The following is a 23,555-nucleotide window of genomic DNA, read 5'->3' as shown; positions in this document are numbered from 1 at the left end:
TCACTTTGTATCTTGAGCGCATCTTCTCTCCATCAGGGAGGTAGTTAGCATGCTTTGGGTCATTTAGTTCTCTGGAGTCATGGTTGCTGACCCTTAATTTATTCGCTTTCTTATATACTAGTCAGATTTAGTATAAATTGTGAACCCCAGAGTTATTAAATAATTCTCATTTATTCTCGGAGTGGTGAAGCATATTTTTTAAAAATTTTAAGAAGAGATTAATCAAGTGGGATGGTTATATGACAAGTACTGAAGCTAGTTATGGAAGGGTTATCTGTTCTTGCTGTCTCCCTATTATCTTTGCTTTCTGGCAGTTCTGCCTTTTCAGTAGTTTTTGTTTAATGCAATAGTCCCTGAAAGACTGAAAAACTTTGGTAGTGTGACCATATTTAGAAAATCATGAAGTTGTGTGTATGTGTGTGTGGGGGGGAGAGAAGATTCCTTCCTTCCTACTATCCTTTCTCCCTCCCTCCCTCCATCCTTCCCCTACTTCTTCTGTTGCATTTTGAGTTCCAGGTTCTCTCCCCCACCCCACCTTGCATGAAAAAAGGGGTGTGTGTGTGTGTGTGTGACATCATACAAAACGTACTTCCATATAGCAGTTGTTTCTCTGGAGGTGGGTAGCATTTTCCTTTGTAAGTCCTTTATAGTTGATCTGAATGATCATATTACCCAGAGTAGCTTTGTCATTCACAGTAACTTTGAACAGTACTGCTATTACTATATAAAATATGTTCTCTTGACTCTGCTTGTTTCATTCTGCATTATTTCATGCGAGTCTTTTCTAAAACCAATCTCTCATAATTTCTTACAGCTCTGTAGTGTTCCAGATTGATTTACTTTAAAAATAAAATAAAATGGACAGTTTGAGAAGAAAACCGAGAAGTCCTTTATGAACTGATGCAGAGTTAAGTGAATGAATAAAGAGAACAATTTATGCTGTGAACACATTGTAGAGAAAAGAAAGCAACTATGAAAACCTTTAGAATTCTGATCAATGTAACGCTGTGCCACAAATTTAAGAGCACTGCAGAGGGAGCAGGCAGCTCCACCCCCCACCTCTGGACACAGAGGTGATTGACTTAAAATGCAGAATGAGACATATATTTTTGTACATAGCCAGTGTGGTAATTTGTTTTGCTGGACCACGCATATTTGTTTCATTCTTTTTTTTTTTTATTTTTATAATTGTTCAGTGGGGGAAGCAGTGGGAGGGAGTGAATAAAACCCTTGCAAAGATAAGTACATTAATAAATTCATTTTTTAAAAAAAAGTTTTGGTCTTTACAAAAAAGTCCCATTTTTTTTTTTTTGCATTTGTTTCTTTTCTGTTCTTTGGCTAGTCATGTTTCCGGCTCAGAATGATTACTTATTCTTATTCCTCTTTCTCCAATGAGATTTCAACTTCAGGGAAAGAGTTCTTGAGGAACTGAGAAAGTTTGGAAAGCTGGCATTTTAATTAAGGATTGTATCCTTTTGGCATCTGCGATAGAACTGTATTTAAGTTGTTTTTGTAGATTTTTTTCGATGCATTGAAGAGAAATTAAGCTATGAGATGTATTTGTTTTCAGATAAATGCTTTATGATTCTCCTAATAGGTAGGCACTTTGAATGAAGAATAATGTCTATTTTGTTTCTCTTAATAGAGTAAAAAATGGAAGCATTTGATGCATCACTTAATAGTTACATGCAGGCATGGCTTGGACCAAGAGGTAAGGTGTTAAAATTTTTTTTTCCTTCTTAGAGACACTTGTATAGCTATGTTTAAGGAACCGTTTAGATGCTAGGACTTGCTCTAGCCTGAAAAAGGCAGGTTTATTTCTGTATTCTGGATGAAACTGTGGTCATGAGCTTTTGGAAATCCCTATAATTTAGCAAGTTATATAGTGTTATATGGTTGTCAGAGCAGGGAGGAAACCACAGCAATTCCTGACTTTAGCTAAAAACCAAGGTTAGGGCCCGCCCCCCCAAAGCTTGTGGCTGTACAACTTTGACAACTTTACCATTGTCACTGGAACTGTAAGTTCCAGGTTCAATCCAATGAATTCTTTTTAATATTGCTGAATGCCCTGACCAGGTAGGAGTCCTGTGTAGGCAGAGGCTGGCAGGCCAAGAGTTTAAGTGAAGCCTTTGCCTATTTTTCTTCTTCTTTCATCATTTTATTTTTTTAAATACCCTCCTTTTTTAAATCATGGCAAGATGGTAAATGTATGTATAGAATGTCACCTCTCATTTTCTATTACTCTTTTCCTGTCTCTAGTGTTTTATTTGCCCATATGTATGTATGTATATATGAGTACATGAATTCAGATGTGTATATATACATATACATGTATGTATATGTGTGTGTATAAATATATCTTCCAACAATTACTCATATAAACATTACATTTCAACCCCACCCCCCTCTTTTTTTTTTTAACAAGAGAAGCAGTATCCATTGGTGGGGCATTTTCCTGATTTTTGAATGACAGTGTTTTTAATAATAAATTTCCAAAGAAATTTTTAATAACATCAGCTCTAGATCTGGGAAAGACCTCAAAGATCATCTAATCCAGCCCCCCTCATTTTACATAGGAGGATGCCAAGGCAATTAAGTGACTTTTCCAAAGAACACATAGGTAGTAGAGGAAGTCAGAGTCTGAACTGTAACTCAGGTTTTGACCCCAGAGCTAGTATTCCTTCTATTGTATCACACTGAATATCCACTTTGCTCCTTTCCCCTACCTTTTGGAGGACCTTATCAAAATAAGTAGAGGACAAATAATACAATTTTTTTTTTTTTTGCTCTTTGGAGGGCAGTTGGGGTTAAGTAACTTGCCCAAGGTCACATGGCTAGGTTTGTGTGTGTGTGGGTGTGTTAAGTGTCTGAGGCCGGGTCCAAACTCAGGTCCTCCTGACTCTGGGGCCGGCACTCTACTCACTGCGCCACCTAGCCGCCCCATACAATTTCATTGTTAAATAGAGAAAAACTGTCAGTTTGCAATTTGGCACCCCAAATTTAAATTAGGTCTTTCTTTGAGCTGTAGAAAATGAAAGAATAGCTGTGAAGTGATTAAACAAGCTTCCACACAGGAAAGGACCTCCGATATCATTAATAAACAGAGCAACTACTTTGTATCTTAAGGTAAATTGAAAGGAAGATTGGTTTTCCTGATAATGGAATTGTGACAGCACCATTGCCTCCTCTCCTACATCTACATGTTCAACTCACCAGTTTAGATCATTGGTTTATAGAATTTTAGAGTTGGAAGGGACAGAGATGATGCAATCCTCATTTAGCTGACAAGAAGACAGGCCTGCGGAAGGGGAAGTGACTTGGTTAAGGCCACACCTTGGGTGGAAGCCTGTCTCAGAACCCAGGTCTTCAGGCATCAGAAGAGCCTTGTTGCCCTCTCTTCTTCTATCCATTTTCTCCTTTTTTCTATTGCTTTTAGTCATTCAGTTCTGCCCATTTAAAATATTCTACTTATTTTGCTGCTATTAAATCTCTTGAGTTTCTTCTCTGAGTATTTTCACAATAGCTGCTCCTCACCTACTTAGGGGTAACCACATCATTAACTTAGAAGTTCTCCTCTTGGGCTTGGCTTTGCTGGCCACACAAACAGAGACAGGGCCTGCACGATCAACTTCCGAATTCCAAAGGCTACCACTTTTTGATTTTGTCTTCCTTCTCTACATGCAGTTCTAAAGACCTAGTTTAAATGTAGTATTTGGCCTTCTCTTAATTTACTTTAAAAATTTTCTTTGGAAAGGAATGTTTGTTTTGGATGAATTATTTCTCTTAGCAACAAGTTTAAATAAAATCTCCATTCCCACATGTTTCAGAACCTATCCTTGAGGAAATTTATTGTCTATAAAACTTGTTGGAAATTCACCTGGGAATGTATACTGTAGGTGGTGTTTTTGTTTGTGTTTTTATTAAAATGGCCTTCTGCTAAAGGGACCAGTATAAAAAAATGAGAAATATTCCTTTCTGAAGAAATATTTGACATGTTTCCACTATTTTAATATCTGTACTATTTGTTTCCATTCACTAAATATTTTTCTTTTTTTTTTATTCTATTTCAGATTCCCGTGTAAAAGGGTGGTTTCTTCTGGATAATTATATACCTACTTTTGTCTTCTCTGTCTTATACTTATTAATCGTATGGCTAGGACCAAAATACATGCAGAATAAACAGCCAGTCTCCTGCAGGGGCATTCTAGTGGTTTATAACCTTGGACTTACGCTGCTGTCTCTATATATGTTTTATGAGGTAGGAGATGGATTGAGATTTCATTTTTATTTGTGACTGTTACTCTTCACTCCCTTCTTGTCTGACTACATGTTGCTGACCTGAAAATGATAAAGAAAAGGAAGCAGAGAGAAGGTGTCATGCTAATGAAATACCTATTTTCACTGGTTTTATCCAAACACGCAAGGTGTCTTTATTATACAAACATCCCCTACAGAAAGAAGGATATGAAAGCAGTTCTTTGCTTTCAGTATTGCTGTTTATTATTATTTTAATGAAATGGGTTTGGACTTTTAGTTAGTTAATGATTAACATATCACATTTTTAACATTTAGAATCTTACAATGGATTGTTCCAAGAGTTTTTACAACGCCAGAAGCATTCGGGGGAAATTTAGGCCAAACCTAAGAAAAAGGGGGGGAAAGCTAAACAATTATTAACAATAATAAGCACCAAATAAATTATTGTTGCTTTCTGATTTCATTTTGATGGGGTTTGGGGGTTGGGTTTTTTTTTGTTGTTGTTTGTTTTTTATGAATGTAAAGGGATCCTGGGGAGTAGGTGTTTTTTGGTTTGATTAAATGTGAGCACACTCCCTTGAGCAGATAAAAGTAAATAACTTGTGATTTGAATATTAAGATTGATATCCTTTTTTAAAGTTTGGAGAAAGGCCTGGTTTTAGGTTTTGCATTCACTAGAAACATAGACTGAGTTCAGTTCAGATTTGGTTATTTCTCCTACATCACCAAGAGCTCATCAGATCAGGTTGTTTATGAGGAAGTGCTATAGCTTAATGAAAAGGACAAGTCCAATCTTAAACCCACTTTATTTCTCCTGTTCCCTGGAATGTACCTATCTGCCTCTGAGCCCCAGGGGCTAGATAGCTTGCTTTCTGTGACTCCTAGGACAAGAGTAAAATAGTCTTCCACCCTCTTAGAGGAAAGCTGCAGAGCTCTCCCCTCTGTAGGTTTAGGAAAGACTGATCTCCAGCCACCATTTTGTAATGGAGAATGTATTCAATACTTCCATTTCTCACATTTATATTTTTTCATCTTCTTTGTATTGAAGTATGATATTAACTCTTGAGAGAGTAAAGAATTTGAAGGGGGGAGGGGAGGAAGGGAGAGAAAATTTGAAACTCAAGGAATTGTGGAACTGAATCTTAACAAACAAATTAATAAAGACCAAAACATTTAAAAAAGAAGAATTTGAAGGAGAGGGCTAGAGCTTAATATGTGATTTATGCTGGTGGAAAAATGGAATTTTCTACAATTCATCCAAGTTGGGTAGATAAAATCTTTCCCTTATATAAATAGATCTTTTATTAAGCCCCACTGTAAAAGATTCTGTTTAATTAAGAAATCACATTCTTCTACAGATATTTTTACAGACCAGTCTAACCTGTGTAGTTAGATTGTGAATAGATATGTTCTTTTATTTTTTATAAAAGAATTATTTTGTAGAGTAGATTTCTTTACTAAAACAGCTAAGTTTAATCAAACCCTAAGTAAATGTAAAAAAGTTATTGACTTTACAATCACAAGCTACTAAATTAAAGTATTATAAATGACAAAGATAATTTTAAATTAAAAGACAGATAAGTTTCTTTATTTTACTATATACTCTCATTTTGTTGGTATTTGTTATGACCCCATATAACCTTAAATTGTAATTTAACATGAGTTGTTAATATCATGTAAAGCCCTCACCTTTTTTTCCTTTTTTGTCCTCTTCTAGAACAAAGGAAGTTTAATTAGCCTCTGTGATGGATGTTGGAGGATTGGAGGCAGGGCCTATTCACAGGGATTTCCTGGCCTCAGCAATGTGTGCAGAACATTGATCAGTATACAAGGGACTTAACAACAATACAGTCAGATTCCTTTGAGTAAATGCTTTATTTTTCCCATTTACATTCATAGATGATAGAGCCATCTACTTAAGGAAACTTTTGTTTATATAATTCAAAAGATAGTGTCTTTGTCTGTACAACAACATTCTACAACTTTTAAAAATACACTTCCAGATTAAGAAACAAAAAACCAAGAAGTTATTTGGCATACTTATTTTTTTCCTTAGTATAAAATTTAAATTTTTTTTCTCTTCCTTTTTATAAATTGAGCATTTTTTATATTTTGCCAGTGTATTTTAGAAGAGACTTCAGATCTTAATTCCAAATCAGTAACAAATTAATACAATAAATATTAGGTGATAGGCAGGTAAAAATATATTTGACAAAACTTTATAGCTCTCCAGCATTTTTCTTACTACAGAATTTCAAAGTTGGAAGAGACTCCAGAGAGCAACTAGTCCAACCCATACCTGTAAAGGGGTCCCTTTGTAATACACCCAACAAGTGTTTATCCATCCAGCTTTGCTTGTAGCTTTGGTTAGTCAAGCCACTGTCTTCCAGAGCAGCCCATTCTGCATTTGGGTGCCTGTCAATATGAGGAAGTTTTTCCTTAACATCAGCCAAAATTTGTTTCTGCAACTTTCCCCTATTGATACTAGCTCTTGGCCTCAGAAGGCAAGAAGAACAAGTCTGATCCTTTTTCCACTTGACTGGCCTTCAAATACTTGAAGACAGCTCTCCTGTCTATCCATGGACCTCCCAAGATGGAGTCTGTGGACAAACTTCAGGGAATCCATGAATGGGGAAAAAATATGTATTTGTATTTTTACTCACCTCTAACTGAAATTCAACATTTCCTTCAGTTATGAGCCTAGTCAACAAAATTATTCTCAGAAGGGGTCCATAAGTTTCATCAGATTGCCCAGGGGAGGTCCATGATACAAAAAGCTTAAGAACCTTTGGTTCAAGTTTTATCTTCTAGACCTCTCAAGTTCCTTCCACAGATCCTCATATGGTATTATCAGAATCTGGTTCACCATCATGATTGCCCTTCTGGACAATATACAGCTTATATATATTCCTTGTTGTCATTGGGTTTTTTTTTTATTTCATCCTCTTTTCAGCAGGTATACTACTACTATAAAGAGGAAAGGGAATTGTGTATAAACTTGCTGCTTGACTAGGTAAACTGAGGCATTATAGTACCCATGTGATCAGAAGTGAATTTTTCCTCCTGTGCCCTGCTTAAGTAATACTTAGAACTTTTTAAGTATCTTGGATTAAAAGTTTGGGAGGAACTTCATATTTTAGTCTGATCCATACTGGTGAAAAGAGTCCCCTGGACAACATAATTTTCTTCCTGTCAGTTTTCTGAAAGTATTTTTCTTGCTTTTTGGCAGTTAAGACCATTTACCCCTCCTTTATTGTTCTTACCCTTCATTTTGAAAATTAGGGGAAAGGGTAGAAGGTTAGTATTTATCTGAAGTGAGAAAACCACACTATATTATAGTCTTCTTCAGTTTTATATAGGGAATGAGGGAGGAGGTGGATCAGGGATGCACTCAGGAAAAAAACAATACGGACCAGAACAAGGAGAAAATACTTGAATAAATACAGTAGGCTGTGATTTCCATAAGTGCATTTGAGGTGTCAAGGACTGATACTCCTCGTCTAGAATGGATGTTGGTGTGCCAGGTGAATTTATGTCTGATTCTACATGATCCTGGGTAGACTTGGCAGTCACCAAATCACTTTCCAGGCTGTACTAGGCATTGTAGGGTTAAGGTCTTCATTTTTCTGTTGACCATTAAGGAACAGGGAAGACTTGTCTTGCCTTCTTGCTTGTGAAGATTTTTGTTTCCTTAATTCTGTGTTAAGAAACCATACCAGCCTTGAAGAACTGGAAGAATCAGCTTTCAGTCAGTATAGGGGAGAGCTATAGAAGGAAAAAGAAAGGAAGGATAAAGTGGTCTTGGGATACCTAAGACTCAGTTACCAAGAGAAAGGAGTTGGGGGTAAGATATGGGAAAAAATACTAAAATTACATTTGAAGACCATGAAATTAAATTTTAAAATGTAGACTATAATCTGGTTCATCATTTAGATGTGGTTTTGCCAATGCGATTATTACTAAGAGAAAGAGGGAAAAGAACTTAGAAGTTATAGTAAATTTAAAATTTAGAAAAGCACCTTAGAGGGGGCAGCCAGGTAGCACAGCGAGTAAGAGCACCGGCCCCAGAGTTGGGATGACCTGGGATCGAATCCAGGCTCAAACACTTAGCACCCACCCAGAAACACCTGGCCGTGTAACCTTGAGCAAGCTACTTAACCCCAATTGCTTTAAAAAAAAAAAAAAAGAAAAGCACCTTAGAGGTCACCTGATCTATTCCCACCATTTTATAGATGAGGAAACAAGAACCTCAAGGAAGGTTTAGTGCATTGGTCACACAGTTAATGGTAGATGGTAGGACCCCCTGCCCTCCCTGTCAATTCAAAATCTGGTGTTCTTTCTCTTTCGTTATCTATTGCCTCAACTTAAGAGCCACTGCTTTCAGGTGGATATTGACTGTTATTTTAGAGTGTGTTCCTGGGAGAAAAAAATGAAATCTTCCATTTGTACTGATTTAGAAAAAAAAAATCTTAAAATTCAATCTAAACTAAATTAACCTGAAGTCAGTCATTGGTTGAACCAAGAAGGGGAATTGGAACTTCAGGTTAAGATATAGTATAGTTTGCAAGATGTTTGTATTTAGGAATATTTCCTCTGTAACCATCCCCCTTACTGTTTCTGAGCTGAATTATTCCATCAGGAGTATGTGGAGTAGCCAGGAGTGGAAAACAGATATACACACTAGTACCTGAACGCCATTTTTACCTTATCTGGCACTGTTGTTCCAAAGAATTCATGAATTAAAAGCACCAAAGTATGTGTGTTCTTTTACTCTTAGATGTCAAGTAATTGTTAAATAGCATCATGACCTTCTTTGTGCCAGGTCCTGCAGATACAAATACAACTGGGATAGCTCCTGCCCTCAAAAAGTATATATTCTCTTAATTATTTGCCCCTGGAACAAAGGAGCTTACATTTCCAGGGCGGGGGGGTGGAGGGGAGAGGAGTAGGGGGGCAGTGTCTCAGATTGGTAAATATAAAATATATACAAAATTACTTTAGGGGTCACTATCAAGTAGGGGAATTAGGAAAACCTATCTTTAAGGGAGTGGACTTTAGCAGACCCTTAACTGTTTATGAGTAGAGGTAGGGAATCAGCCTTTGCAAAGGCACAAAAGTAGGAATGGAAGCATTTGCATGAGAAACAGCAAGTATAAGTCAGTTTGGCTGGAAGTAGAGGATGTGAAGGCTTTAATGCCAAACAAATGGAATTTGTATTTTTTCCAGAAAAAAAAATATGTTTTGCCTCTCAGAATGTCAAAAAAAAAAATCACAAATGCTAATATTTTAAATAGAAAGGTTTGAGCATATGTTTGTATGTGTGTGTATCAAAGGACATTTTTTGTAGCTTTTTTTTAAGATCTGTGAAGTGATTTTGTTTATTATAAAACAAGAAAGTAATTGGAACATTTGATGGTATACATATTTAATGGACTCATTAGCCAGTCAAATCTATCTGTGTTCTCTGAACTCTTGAGGACGTACAGGGATATTAATAGCATCCCATTAGTACTTGCACAAAAGCTCTTTTAGACCAAGCTGACAGGCCATCTTTTTTATTGCACATTTTCAAAGGTATCATGATAGAATTGAACAGTAGTGGCTTGGGAAGCTCACTGCTCTCTAAATTGACTTGTTGGTTTTCTGGCCTTGCCTTTTGGTGTTCTTAAAATAGCAGCAGCAATTTTAGGAAATTGAGATTTTTAAGTATTTAAAGGATTTGACATATGATGCATTTCTTGCATATATCATTGCTACTTTGCCGTGGCAGAAACATGTATGTACCAAGTACACAGGGTTTGGCACAGTTCCCTTTGTTCTCTTGACTCCTTGAAAGGCAGATATGCAGGCCTTTCCCATTTTTGTTGGTTGCAAAGATTGCATGACTGTGAGTTGCATGTATTGTAGAGGGATTCTTGTTCAGCAATGGGTGGATCCTGGTGGCCCCTAAAGTCTCTTTCTCAACTCTTTGATTATTGGATTTCATAGGAACATAGATTTAGAGATTGAAGGAACCTTAAAGATTACCTAGTCCAGCCCCATCCTTTCATAGAAAAAGAACTGAAACCCACAGAAGGATAAGGACTCCCCCAAGGTCACACAGAGAAATAGTGACACAGCTGGGATTGCAGTTCAGGCCCTCTAACTCCAGATTCATCACTCTTTGACCACACTACGCTACCTCCTTTTTTTTAAATTGCATTTTGAAAAATGTATTTATCATGCATATTGACTGACTCATTTCCCACTTAACAGTCGTGGAAACAAAGGGTACAGAAAGGTTTTAAAGGTCAATAAATGTCTAGTAAAGTCTCCCCAGAGGTGGTATAGTCCTGTGGGAAAAGAAGTGGATTTGAAGTCAGAGGACTTGAGTTCAAATTCTGTCATTCAATATGTATGACCGTAGGCCAGTCACTTAACATCTCTTGGGCCTCAGATTACTCATTTGTAAAATGAAGGTGTTGGATTAGATGGCCTCTAAGGTCCCTCCTAGCTCTAAATAGATGGCTCCTCTTGTCCCTTGCAATACCAACCCATGTCCTTAATCTTTAGCTCTTCCTTTACCTTGAAAGTCCAGCAAGTTCATTCTGCCTTAGCTTCTTTTTTTTTTTAATAGCTCATTGTGTTTAATGAAAGTTCTCTCCCTTCCCCAGTTTCTTTATTAAGAAATTTTTAGCAGAAAAGTAGGAAAGATAAAGGGAAAATAAATGCATTGAGTGAGTTTGGGTAAAGAAAAAAGGTACTTTGTATCAGAAAGAGGGGTCAGCAACTAAATATACACATTTCACTATTTGAGATCTAATGTCTCTCTCCATACTACCTTTCCCATCTTTTTACACCTTATTCCATCAAACATTCTCCAGCCCAGTGACCTGGCCTCCTGGCCGTTCCACAAGCAAGTCGCTCCATCTCTCCACTCTGGGCATTTTCTGTGGCTGTCCCCCATGCCCAGATGCTCCCTCCTCAGCTTCACTTACTGACTTCTTTGGCTTCTCTTAAGTCCTAACTAAAATCGTTTACAATCCCTCTTAATTTTACCTTTTTTTTCTCCGTTAATCATTTCCTACTTATCCTGAATATAACTTACTTTGTATATATTTGTTGGCATGTTGTGTCCCCCATAGACTGCAAGCTCCCTGACGGTCTTTTGCCTCTTTTTGTATCATTTGCTTAGCACAGTGCCTGGCACATAGTAGACATCTAATAAATGTTTGTTGATATCAATATATTGTGAGATTCAGGAGCATCTCCAAACTCAGTCACTTACTTTGAAAGATGAGAAAAAATTGGTAGGCAGCATCTCTCTCAATCCCTTGTTTATCCATGTTACTTTGAAAGACAAGAAAGAATAGGTGGATAGGGTCCCTCTGTTTTTTTGCAGAGGAATGTATTTAACAGTAACTGTAGTAACCACCACTTCACACCCTCAGTAGGCAAGGAAACTCTAAAGAGAACTGTTCACTAGTGGTAAACAAATTCAGGAAAGTAGGAGGCCCTCAAAGACCCAAAGTATTGCAACCTGACTCTGGTTAGGTATCAAAATGCCACACATACCAGATTTAGGTTGGGCTTACAAGACTTCTTGTTTCTCTGTGCCTGATTCTAAGGGCTTCTCAGATACAAAACTAGGTCTCCTGACTTAGCTGAAATCATTTTCAATTATGGCTCAAAGGGGTTCCTGGTAACAGAAACAAACACTCCCTTGGGTCACTGGTGCTAAAGGACATTAATCGGCATCCTTGTATACCTTGCACAAGTTACAGTTGTAATTCAAAACCTCACACTCCACCTGGACTTATTCTTCAGTGATGCCACTCAAGTTAGTTTACTTTAGAGGACTGATAGGCAGCCCCAAATAAAATTTCTCCTAAAGGTATTGGCCACTGGTACTTCCTACTGGTGTTGGGCAGCATGGTAAAGATGTTTGTAAGGGCATGTTTCATAGAAAAAGCTGAGGACAACTCTAGAGCTGTCCGGACAAGCCAGAGTGATGAGGATCCGGATTTCAAGGTTACCTAGAGACCAGGGAGTCAGCTGACCTGGGTTACCTTTCCTGGCCTGCCATTAATAGCCTTTCTAATTTATTTGCAAATCACTTCCCCTTTTTACTTTTTGGTTTCCTCCTCTATTAAATGGGAGTAGGGATGGACCAGCTAAGACCCCTTCTGACTCCATGCTTCTAGGAGTCATGGAAAGGATAAGTTCCTAGTAGTTTGTCAGCTGTATTCGTGTCACCACATTTCTACTTCTCACTCATGGCTCTCTTGAGGACATCCTGCCTTGTCATCCTTACAGTGTATGTCTCTGGAAATGCAGAGGCCACAGACAAAAGCCTGCCTTCTCATTCAGCCCTTGGTAGCAGTGGTGATAGGACTGAAAGACTTTGTCCTACCCTACAGTGTTTGTTCCCTTTCAGTCCCTCTGAGTTCTGAAAATGACCTTGCTTCCTAAGATTTTTTTTGTTTGTTTTTTGACTTTTGTTTCTGGTAGCATTCCAAGAAGTTCTGTGTATTTTTTTTTAAGTGCCTGTAGCTGTCAAGCTTGAAAAATCCATTTGATTTGTCCAGATGCCAAGCAAAGAGTCTTAAGACAGAATGAATACCCGAATACCTAATGACTTAATTTGTGGAGAAATGAAATGTTGGCTTTAAAATGCCCAGATCTCACCATAGCAGACTTTGTAACGGCAAGGTTTGAGTCTGTTCATCAAACTGGTCAGAGGCCAGCTATTGTCAGGGGTGCAATACTTTTCCTCTAAACACCAGGATCCACCGTCATTGGTGATTTAACTTGACACATTGGAAGAGAAGAGATGTGTGCCAGGTTTCATTATAGGCTCATCACATCCACTAGTACCAGTTAAAACAGGCTTTATTCTGACAAAATTGGTACCTATTGACATATGGCTGAAGATAATCTTGGTTCATTGGAAGGAACAGAATAAATAACAATTTAATTATTTATTTGTTTTTTTTTTTTAATCAATTCTGCAACCTTGAGAAACAATGTAGACATAAGGGGGAGCTGTTCCAACCTGCTTTGGGAGCACAATGATGATACTTTAGCCCTATTCCCTGAAAAACCAAGGCTGTAAAATCCTCCCACATTTTCTGTGTGGTCAGAGGGGTTCTGAGGAAGGTGAGAAATCACGCCACTGAATCCAGACCACCCACCCTGCACAGAAGGCTGTATTTATATTCATTGTAAAGAAACTCAAAAGACAGTATGAATTTTGGCCACCTTATTGCATATGGAGACTTACAGTGCCTAAAAGCCATTTCTTTTACTCTCAACTCTGCTATTGTTGCTGCTGTTAGAGTCCTGCCCAACTTTTCCTGACCCTGTGAACCATATTGTCCTTGAGGTGTTTTTCCTTTTATTTTGCTTTTTGGCAAAGACAGTGGAGTGATTTGCCATTTCCTTCTTCTGTGGATTAAGGCAAACAGGTTAAGTGACTTGCTAGGGTCACACAGCTAGTAACTGTCTGAGTCTGGATTTGAACTCAGGTCTTCTGACTCCAAAGCCCACTGAGTCTAGCTGCTTCCTCGGCTGCCTCTTCCCTTGCTTAATCCATTCATTCAACTAACACCTGGTACAAAACTCCCAAAACCCTGCCTGCCCTTAAGTAGTTTACGTTCTATGGTAAGTGCTCAGAAAAGTAAAATCTAGGTAATCTGAGAAAGGCCAGTCCAAAGTGATCAGGAAAGCCTTCTTATCACAGGTTGTCCCCCTACCCTTCCCTGAAAGAGAAACTAAAGCTTCTAACCCACAGAGAGATGTGACTTTGGGCAAGTCCCTTAAACTCCTCAGGGGGCCTTGGTTTCCACACTTGTTAAAAATAAACTTTTCAAACAAGAAAGCAGCTACTATCTTGAAGAAGCTAGAAGTCATATCTTAGAGGCAACTTCCTTAACTGGTTTGCCTAATGATCTAGGCTGTTATATATTTATATATCTATAATATATGTATATATGTGAGTATGTGTGCATGTATACATGCATGTGTGTGTTTTTAGTTCAACAGGGCCAGATGGTTAGAATTCATCAGGGATAGCTAGGTATTCTCTTACTATCCCCTTAATCTTAAATAATACATAGTAATTAGTGCTTAATAAAATTCTTGTTGAGCGGGCTTCCTGTTAGCCGTTTTTGTCATCAGCAAAAAAAGTAAGACTTGAGCAGCTCTGTTTTCTCAGTGCCTTACCCACAGTAGGCCAGACAGTGTTCCTGTCTTTTTTTTTTAACCTATCTTGTTTCTTCTGAATATGTGGATACCCGTCTAGAGCCATCAATTTTCAGTGAGACCTGTGAGGTAAAATACATGTCCATGCATTAGGGTCTTCAGGCCTTCTTGCATAAACTGAGCATAGACATTTTGAGGCTTTTAGATTTTATTACCACTTTTTTTCCACATTTTACCCCTTATGAACTTATAAGTATCTCACATAATGGTGTTCTTTTTCATTGTATCCTCCATGGTATATAGCTTCCTGGGGGTGGGGTGGGGGGGTAATAAGCAGTTTTTCTCTTTTTGAAGCAGTGGGTAGAACTGTGGAAGGCCTGGGTTCAGATCCAGACTCAGATACTTATTAGCTGTCTGACCCTGAGCAAATCACTTAACTTTTGTTTGATTCAGATTCTTCATCTATAAAATGGAGGGTCATAATAGCATCCACTTCCCATAGTTGTTGTGAGGATCAAATAAGATTACAGTTGTAAAGCTCTTAGCCCAGAGCCTGGCATATAGTAAGCACCATGTAAAAGCAATTAGCATTATTCTCATTCCCCAGCTTTTTTATTTTTATTTTAACTCTTTTTGATTGGGTTTGCAAGACATCAAGCAAGCTTATTCCTACCAGCCTTTGTTAGACCACCTGTCCTCCCTAAATTTTCAACTGTTGTCCAGAGATCAAAAGTTACATTCTCAGACACTACCTACCTTCTTAGCTAGCTGCTGACTTCCTAAAGCAATTTTCTGCTCTGTATCCTTTGCTTTCATTGAGCAGCAGAGAGGAAGATACAGCCCATACCATGATCTTGAGTTTCTAACCCAAGATCTCATAAGCTCTTTCTAGCAGTATCACCAGAAATTGGGAGTTGTCATCTGTTTTGACAAGTCTTGGAAAGTTCCCTGTTTACATCTTGGGTTACACACCCTAGAAAGAAAAGAAGGCCTCTCTATTGTAGTTTTCTGGTCTGAAAACAAAGGCTTCAGTCACCCCTGATGAGAGCCCTCATTTTCCTGCTCTAACCACTACTGGACAATCTCTCACATGATAGCTCCTGTGGCTGTACCTTCATCCTGAGAACATCCAGCTACCCCTCTGGGAAGAGATTCACATTTGGTTTTTACCTTCAAGTATACAGTGGTCCTTATTACCTTCCTCTATCAGAAGACATCCTTCCACTCTTCAACATGACTATTCTTTTCCTTTTGAAGTACCACTAAGGATTTTAACTTGTTTCTAGTAAAAACTGATTTATAATGCAAGCAAACCTTCCAAATCCTATTCCATATAGTTTGTATTCTTTTTGTTGTGGGTTGTTTCAGTCATGTCCCACTTTTTGTGACCCCGACCCCATTTGGGGTTTTCTTCGCAAAGATACTGGAGTGATTTGCCATTTAGGAAACTGAGGCAAACAGGGTGAAGTGACTTGCCCAAGGTCATATAGCTAGTAAGCATCTGAGGATGAATTTGAACTCAGGAAGATGAGTCTTCCTGACTCCTTTGCCACCTAGTTGCCCAGCTTTGTATTCAGTTTATCTCCATTTCTGGTTTATCACAGAACCTAGAGGCATCTAGGTAGTGCAGTGGATAAAAATAGTGAAACCTGTTGGGAAGACCTGAGTTCAGTTCAGCCTCAGACACTTAATTTGCAATGTCACTGAGCAACTGTTTGCCTCTCTGCCTTTACTTATCTATAAAATTGTGTGAGGATCAAATGAAATAATATTAACAAAACACCTTGCAAACCATAAACACTGTATAAATGTCACTTCTACTGCTACCACTACCACCAGCACTACTAGAATATTAGCAGTGACACCTAGTCCAACTCTTTTTATAGTGGAGGAAACTGAGACCTGGAAAAGCCAAATAAAGGACCCAGGCTAGTTAGGGACAGAATGGGGTCAAGAATTCCTATCTTCTCATTCTCCATTCAGTATTCCTCCATGTATACCGTAATGCCTCTTTAAAAAAAATAATAAAGGCAGCTAGGTGGTACAGTGAATAGAGCACCAGCCCTGGAGTCAGGAGGACCTGAGTTCAAATCCAGCCTCAGACACTTAACACTTACTAGCCATGTGACCCTGGGCAAGTCCCTTAACCCCAATTGCTCCTCCAAAAAGCAAAAAATATATAATAATAATCTTTGGTCATACAACCATGTTATTCTGGCTATTCCTTTATAGTATATATACCAAGCCAGAAGGAGATCAGAGAGCAAAAATCAGTCACCTGGTGGTCTCTTAAAATTTTAAGTTCTTCTAAGACAACTTGCATTCAAACACCATCTTTGACATCTGCTGGCTGTGTGACTCTTGGCGAGTCCCTTGACCTCTTAGTGCCCTAGGCAACTCTAAGGCTCTAAGTCACAGACCAAGCTGCATTAGCAAAGGAAATCTTCTCACTGGGGAGTTCTCCCTACATTAGTGAAATCATAAATATAGATCACTGTGCACTATTGTGCCAAAGCAGAGATACAGAGGGAAGAAAGATCTTGCCCCTTCCTGAACTCCCTAAGAACCCCATGCCTTCCATCTGTTGACTATCTCTAATTTATCCTGTAAATATCTTTCTTTTGTACATAGTTGTTTTCATAATGGTTCCCTCTTAGACTGTGAGCTCCTTGAGAGCGAGGACTATTCTTTGCCCTTCTTTGTATTTCTGGCGCAATTAATGGTCACTAAATAAATAAGATCAGCAAAAAAAATAAAAACAAAACCATAACATAAGACAGAATATGATGGAGTCAGGCGCTGTTGTGTGATGCATGTCCTGCACCTGTACACTCCCTCATGTTGGTGTCTAGTTTCTGGGATCTCTGGAGTGCAATGTCTCTGGCAAGCCTCGGTTTCATCATCTATGAAATAGGAATAATAAGATCTGTCGTGATGTCAGTTGAGACCATGTTTGTAAAGTGTTAGCAAATCTTAAAGCATTTATATAAAATCATCAGCTATTATTATTATTATTATTATTCATGAACTGATGATCTCTTGTTCTTTTTCCCCTTTTTAGTTAGTAACAGGAGTATGGGAAGGAGAATACAATTTCTTCTGTCAGGACACTCACAGTGGAGGACAAGCAGATATGAAGGTAATTTATCATCTTGTTTTTAGCCTTTTGATGCCTCAAAACTCCATTCAAATCCCTCCTTCAGCAGGAGGCCTTTGCTGGTCCTTGCCCATCTGCCCCACTCTCCCCTTCCCAGCTATTCTTCCTATGCTAGTGCCTTCCTTCTGAGATTATCTCCATTTATGTTGTAAACATTTTGTGTATACATTTTTTAAAATTGTCTCCTCTTTAGAATGTGAACACCTTTTAGTTCAGGGGCTGTTTTCTTCTCTTTGTTTGTACCCCCAGGGCTTAAGCATTTATTGATGTTGAGAATTTTTTTAAGTCGTTTCCAGCTCTCTCATGACGCCATTTGGGGTTTTCTTCTCAAAGATACTAGAGTTATTTGCCATTTCCTCTTCAGTTCATTTTACAGCTGAGGCTACTGAGGCAAACAGGGGTCAAGTGACTTACCTAGGGTCACACAAGTGTCTGAGGTCAAATTTGAACTCTGATCTTCCCGATTCTAGGCCTGGCACTCTATCCACAGCTGTGCCTGTAAGCACTTATGAAATGCTTTTGGACAAGATTGACATTGAATTGGGGTGATTAATATGTGGTGAGTGAAAGCTGCCAAGATTCCAATGGAATGTACTGTGCTCCTTGAGGCTATGGAGGGACTGATTCACTCCTGTTTATCTCCAGAGGCATAGAACCATGTTTGACACAGAATGATTGTTTAATAAATGCTGGCTGATAGATTGATTTCCATGTTCATTTGTCTACCTAGCAGATAGAGCTAACCTTAGAGCCAAGGCTATGAGATTCCCTAAACTCTGTAGTGCCCTGGCCACCTCTCCAAGACCTAAGTCATGGACCAATCTGCATTGACCAAGGAAATTTCTTCCCTGAGAAGAATTCCCTAGCTGGCGAAATCACAGGTGCACAAAGAGAGTTATGGGAAGGGACATAAAGGTGAATAAGATCCATCACCTGCCCTCAAGGAGTTTATAGTCTTAGTAAGGATAAGACACGTGGAAATAACCTTATGATATAAGATAGAATGTGATGATCCGTAGATGTCATCTAAGGCTTTATGGAAGAGATGGCATTTGAACTGAGTTTGGGTTTTATTTTATTTTACTTCTTATATTCTGTATCTCTTTAGAGAGTATAAGCTCCTAGAGGGCAAGGACTGTTTCATTTCTTTCTTTGTCTCTCTTTGGCCTAGCACAGCCCCTGGTACATAGTAGGCATTTAATAAATGCTTATTGATTGAAAGATGAGTTAGATTGGCAGAGCTTGAGGTGGAGAGGGAGACATTCAAAACTACTAGAAATCTACTAGAAAGTTGAGTTGGAATCAAATTGTGGGAGGCCTTTAAACACTAGTCAACAGAGTTTGGACTTTATTGGGTAGTCATTGAGGTGCACCCCCTCCCCTCTCAAAAGAAATCCATTCCAAGTTCAGAGTCGTCAGTGGGTGCCTTTGTTCTCTCTTTGATATCTATTATTCTGTGAACTCTTAAAACAGAAGATCAGGCCTCCTTTTTTCTCAGCATCATTTCATTCACTGAAATCAAATGAGTCTCTTTTTGTCTGATTAATATGAGTACTTTCAAAGGGAATCCAAAGGCCTGTACTCTCAATTATTAATGGGTGTTGATGGCCCCGTTTAAATAACTTCCCCATTGTCATTTCTTGATTTTCCTGATGTGTTCTTAAAGATATAAGCACTGGAAAACTTACTTTGTGGCTAGAACTTAAGCTCAGGGAGTGATTTCACCTCTTTAAAATTCCTGAAGGTTATCTGGTCCAACCTCTTACCCAATGCAGGAATTCCCCTCCTCTCCTGCAGAATAGTAATTCTATTCAACCTCCCTTTGAGAGACAGGGAACTCACTACTACATAAAGCAACATAGTGTACTTTGGGGATTGCTCAAATGATTCAAACTTCTTTTTTTCTTGTTTGTCTACTGAGCCCACAGCTGTTTCTTTATAACTTTTGCCTATCGGTCCTCAGCCTGTCCTCCAGAGCTACAAAGGAAAGTCTAATTCTACTACCTCTTACATAGGCATTTTTTTCTAAGGTATTTGAAGATTGTGCTCATATCTTAGTAACCCCTAAGTCTAATTTTCTCCAGGTTAACTGCCTGGAGATTCAAGGGTTGCTGTGATATCTTGTTCATTTTCTTCCAGACATACTCAGATTTGCTATGTCCAGCAGAGGATAGCAGTTATCAAACATTGCATGCAGTCTTGGGATGCCTTTCTACTCTTAAATTATTCAGGATCCCAAAAAGCTTATGTTTATATGGGTTATATCAATATGTGCAATATTAGAATTTGGATCATAATTTTAAAATATATTTATTGATTCATTTTAAAATAACAAACCAACATTTTAACATGAAAAATAACTGTTTGCTAAGACAAAGAAAAAGTAATGAGAAGAGTAGCATTGTTTTACATATTTTTGCAGATGTTTTTAATGCCTGGCATAATAGAAAACAGATGGATTTTCATCAGCTTTTGCATTTGGCCTATTGCAACATTGTTTTGGTTCAAGTATGTGAAGGCAATCTTACCTCCCACTGATATATAGTTGGAAAGGGGGGGGATATTTTAGTAGTCAAATAATATTAATATTATGAAAATAATTTTGGTCTTCTAGACTTTCTGAAAGGGTCTTAGGAACCACTATCACCCCTCCCCAAGGAATCTGCAGACTGCCCTTTGAGGACCACTGCTGCAATGGAAAGAGCACCAGATTTGCCATCAGAGGACCTGGGTTCAAATCCTAAATCTGCCATTGGTAGATTGTCTGTGTGAGGTTAAGCAATCACTGCTCCTCTCTGCACTTCAGTTTCCTGTGGAATGAGGGGGTCAGTCTGGGTGCCCTCTAAGGTTCCTTCTGTATATGACTATGATCTTTACCCAGAGCAGAATTGTCCTCTGGAACCATCAGTTTCTTTGTTCCGGGCATTGGGCTCATAATCCAACTGGAGGTCTTGTTGCTTGGTTTTTGTTTTGTTTTGGTTTGGTTTTGGCAGCTGTATGACACTTTGTTGATGGTTAACTCCCTTTCACATGAATATCTATTGAGTCTGGTCACCTCGCTCCTGTAATTCTTCTCTTGTTCCCTTCCCCTGAACTTTAAGGCTATAGTGGAATGTATTGGAGTCCTTTGTGTCTTTGTTAGATGTTAACAGATATTCTGTATGACTCTTTTGAGGACTAAAAAGAAATTCAGGATGTCAAAAAAGTCATAGTATGGTTTTAAGTAAAAAAATTATTTAAAACTAAGCTAAGAAATTAGCTAAATAAAAACTAAGAAATTCAGGGTATCCCAAAAGTCTAGCTTAAAACTGCACTTTGACTTTTGGGACAACCTATATGTTCACAACAAGACAGCTTTGGAAAGACACCCCAATAAACAGGCTTTAATCCTCTTTCTTCCTTTCCTGTCCTTTCAGCAGCTAGGGGATACAGTGATTAGAGCACTGGACCTGGAGTCAGGAAATTCTGTTGGCGTTCAGTTGTTTTCAGTTGTGTTTGACTTTGTGACCCCATTGGGGTTTTCTTGGCAGAGATACAGGGGTTGTTTGCCATTTGCTTCTCCAACCCATTTTACAGATGAGAAAACTGAGATGAACAGGATTAAGTGACTTGCCCAGAGTAACACAGCTAGTAATTGATGGAGAGATGAGTCTTCCTGAGTCCAGAGGTACAGTACTCTATCCACTGCCTAGAATATCAGTGTCAAGTAGACCTGAGTTCAAATCCAGCCTTAGACAGTTACTAGCTGTGTTACCATGGGTGAGTCATTTGATCTCTACCTGCCTTAGTTTCGTCACCTGTAAAATGGGGATAATAATAACACCTACTTCTCCAGGGTGGTTGTGAGAATCAAATGAATTAATATTTACTTTATAAACCTTAAAGCTCTATGTAAATGAAGGTTATTTATGATAATTGGTTTTTTTTTTATTCCCATTAGATCATCCGGGTCCTCTGGTGGTACTACTTCTCTAAACTCATTGAGTTTATGGACACCTTCTTCTTTATTTTACGGAAAAACAACCATCAGATCACTGTCCTGCATGTGTACCACCACGCCTCCATGCTGAACATCTGGTGGTTTGTCATGAACTGGGTGCCCTGTGGTCACTGTGAGTATTGTTCAGACTGACATGACTTTATCAGATAAATGTGCAAAGACTGAATCTTGGGGCCCTGAGTGAATGCTTACTGTCTCTGCCTGTTTAAAATGGCTGTGACTAAAGAACTTGGACTTTGTTGTCTTATTTGTAGTGCAGGTTTGTGTAGCCCAGGGAGAGAGAATAATACTGGAATCTTTTTTTTTCCCTCTCATAATAATTATTCTGTGCTAATTTGGCAAATTAACTTAATGAGATAAATAGGAGAAGGCACCCCAGTGATATTTTAAAAGATTGGGGGACCATTGACAGTGGGAATTCATGAGAGGTCTAGTCTTACCCTAAGTCAACTAACTAGCTATGTACCTGCTGTCTGGGGATCCCCTGACCTTCTTACCTCTTCTCTCCTCCCAAATTTTTTTTCTCTTTACCCTTCTGGTTAAGCCCCTCAAACCTTTTTTAAGGTGATTTGATGGATTTTCTTTCTCTCCTAATCTGTGTTTGGGTCACTCTTACAGGAGCAGACCAAGCAAAACAGTGGAAATTTCTATCACTAGATTTGATCACTAGGATTCAAATCCTGTCTCTCTCAACTATTACTTTCTAACATTAAATCTAAGATCTTATGAGCCTTAAGTTACTGGACCTCAGTTTCTCTATCTGTAAAATAAGGTAATTGTACTAGATGTCCTCTAAGGTCTCTTCCCTAAATCTGTGCCCCTGTGAGCTTTTGTCACCTAACTTCCCTATCTCAGTTTCTCTATCTGTCAAATGAGAATGTTAGGCTAGATACCCTCGAAGGTCCCTTCTTCCTCTCAATCTGTGAACCCCTGAGTAGAACAGGTTAGCTGGTAGCATAGAAGGCAGAGCAGTGGACTTGGAGACAAGATGAGTTAAAATCCTGTCCCTGGCCCTTAGCATGCAGTGTAACCTTAAGCAAGTCACTTAATCTCTACTAGCCTCTGTTTCCTCATCTGTAAAATGGAATAATACGATCTCCCTCGCTGAGTTGTCTTGGGGATTAAATGAGATAACATGTGTTAAGTGCAAACCTTAAAGCACTATATATGAATGCTGATGTTTATTATTATTATTATTATTATTATCATAGAGTTTTTAAAATTCTACTCACATATATTGGCATAATCCATTTGATTTTCCATTAGCATGTGTATAGCTTTCGTTTCTGACAAAACTTGAAAACTGGAAATGAGATGTCTAAGGAGAATCTCCTCTGTTTTTAAAGGAGCAGGCTTGGGAGCCTTTTGCTGTCCTTTATCTGAGAGGGCTTTAATTTTCACTATTCAAAATGTCACATTTGAGTTCAGCCAGTTTTCTTAGCCCAGAACAGCTATTCTTCTTGATAGGAATCTCATTATGCAAAAAGGTTTAACAAATGACTTCAATTAAAGTTCCTGCCCCATGGACCCTCCTGAATTTTGATGGGTACTTTCTGGCCCTTCAGCCTGGCTGATTTCTTTAGGCTTCATTTCTCATGGGACCTTAGCCTTAGAGCTTTAAGGGGCTTTAGAGGTCATCCAGACCCACCCTCTCTTTTTACAAACAAGGAAACTGAGGCCCAGAAGGTTAAAAGATTTGTTCCATAGGTACTAAGTACCAGAACTATGAATCCCCTGACTCCAAATTAATTGCCTTTCCCACTATACCACTGTTTCCTTTCCACATAAGAGTTCCTTCGATAGCGCTACTCTTTGATTAACTATGCTTACGAGACTTCAGAGAGACAGTGATCATTAATAACAACTTACATTTCTCCAGCATTTCAGGGTTGGCAAGGCTAGTCCCTGGAGAAGGTCACTGAAGAGTTTTTCAGTTCAGGACACTGAAACTCTGAGAAG

The 23,555-nt window shown here is 38.5% G+C and overlaps 1 protein-coding gene across 2 annotated transcripts in view; it reads left to right on the top strand.

Annotated features, from left to right (window-relative positions):
• Positions 1–23,555, top strand: part of ELOVL5 (ELOVL fatty acid elongase 5) — a 90,558-nt gene that overhangs the window by 59,718 nt on the left and 7,285 nt on the right. For both annotated transcript variants that reach the window (XM_069070625.1, XM_069070626.1), the window contains exons 2-5: positions 1,646–1,711; positions 4,071–4,258; positions 17,501–17,578; positions 21,537–21,708. In XM_069070625.1, coding sequence (XP_068926726.1) covers positions 1,654–1,711; positions 4,071–4,258; positions 17,501–17,578; positions 21,537–21,708 — 496 coding nt within the window. In that variant the 5' untranslated portion in view covers positions 1,646–1,653. The remainder of the gene's footprint in view (positions 1–1,645; positions 1,712–4,070; positions 4,259–17,500; positions 17,579–21,536; positions 21,709–23,555) is intronic.

This window comes from Petaurus breviceps, unplaced genomic scaffold, assembly GCF_028583685.1.
Source record: "Petaurus breviceps papuanus isolate PSGF00001 unplaced genomic scaffold, PetGlider_PUasm1.0 90822, whole genome shotgun sequence".
Taxonomy (NCBI): Eukaryota; Metazoa; Chordata; class Mammalia; order Diprotodontia; family Petauridae; genus Petaurus; species Petaurus breviceps.
The sequence above is the reverse complement of the archived record's forward strand: the minus strand, read 5'-3'. Positions and strand labels throughout refer to the sequence as shown.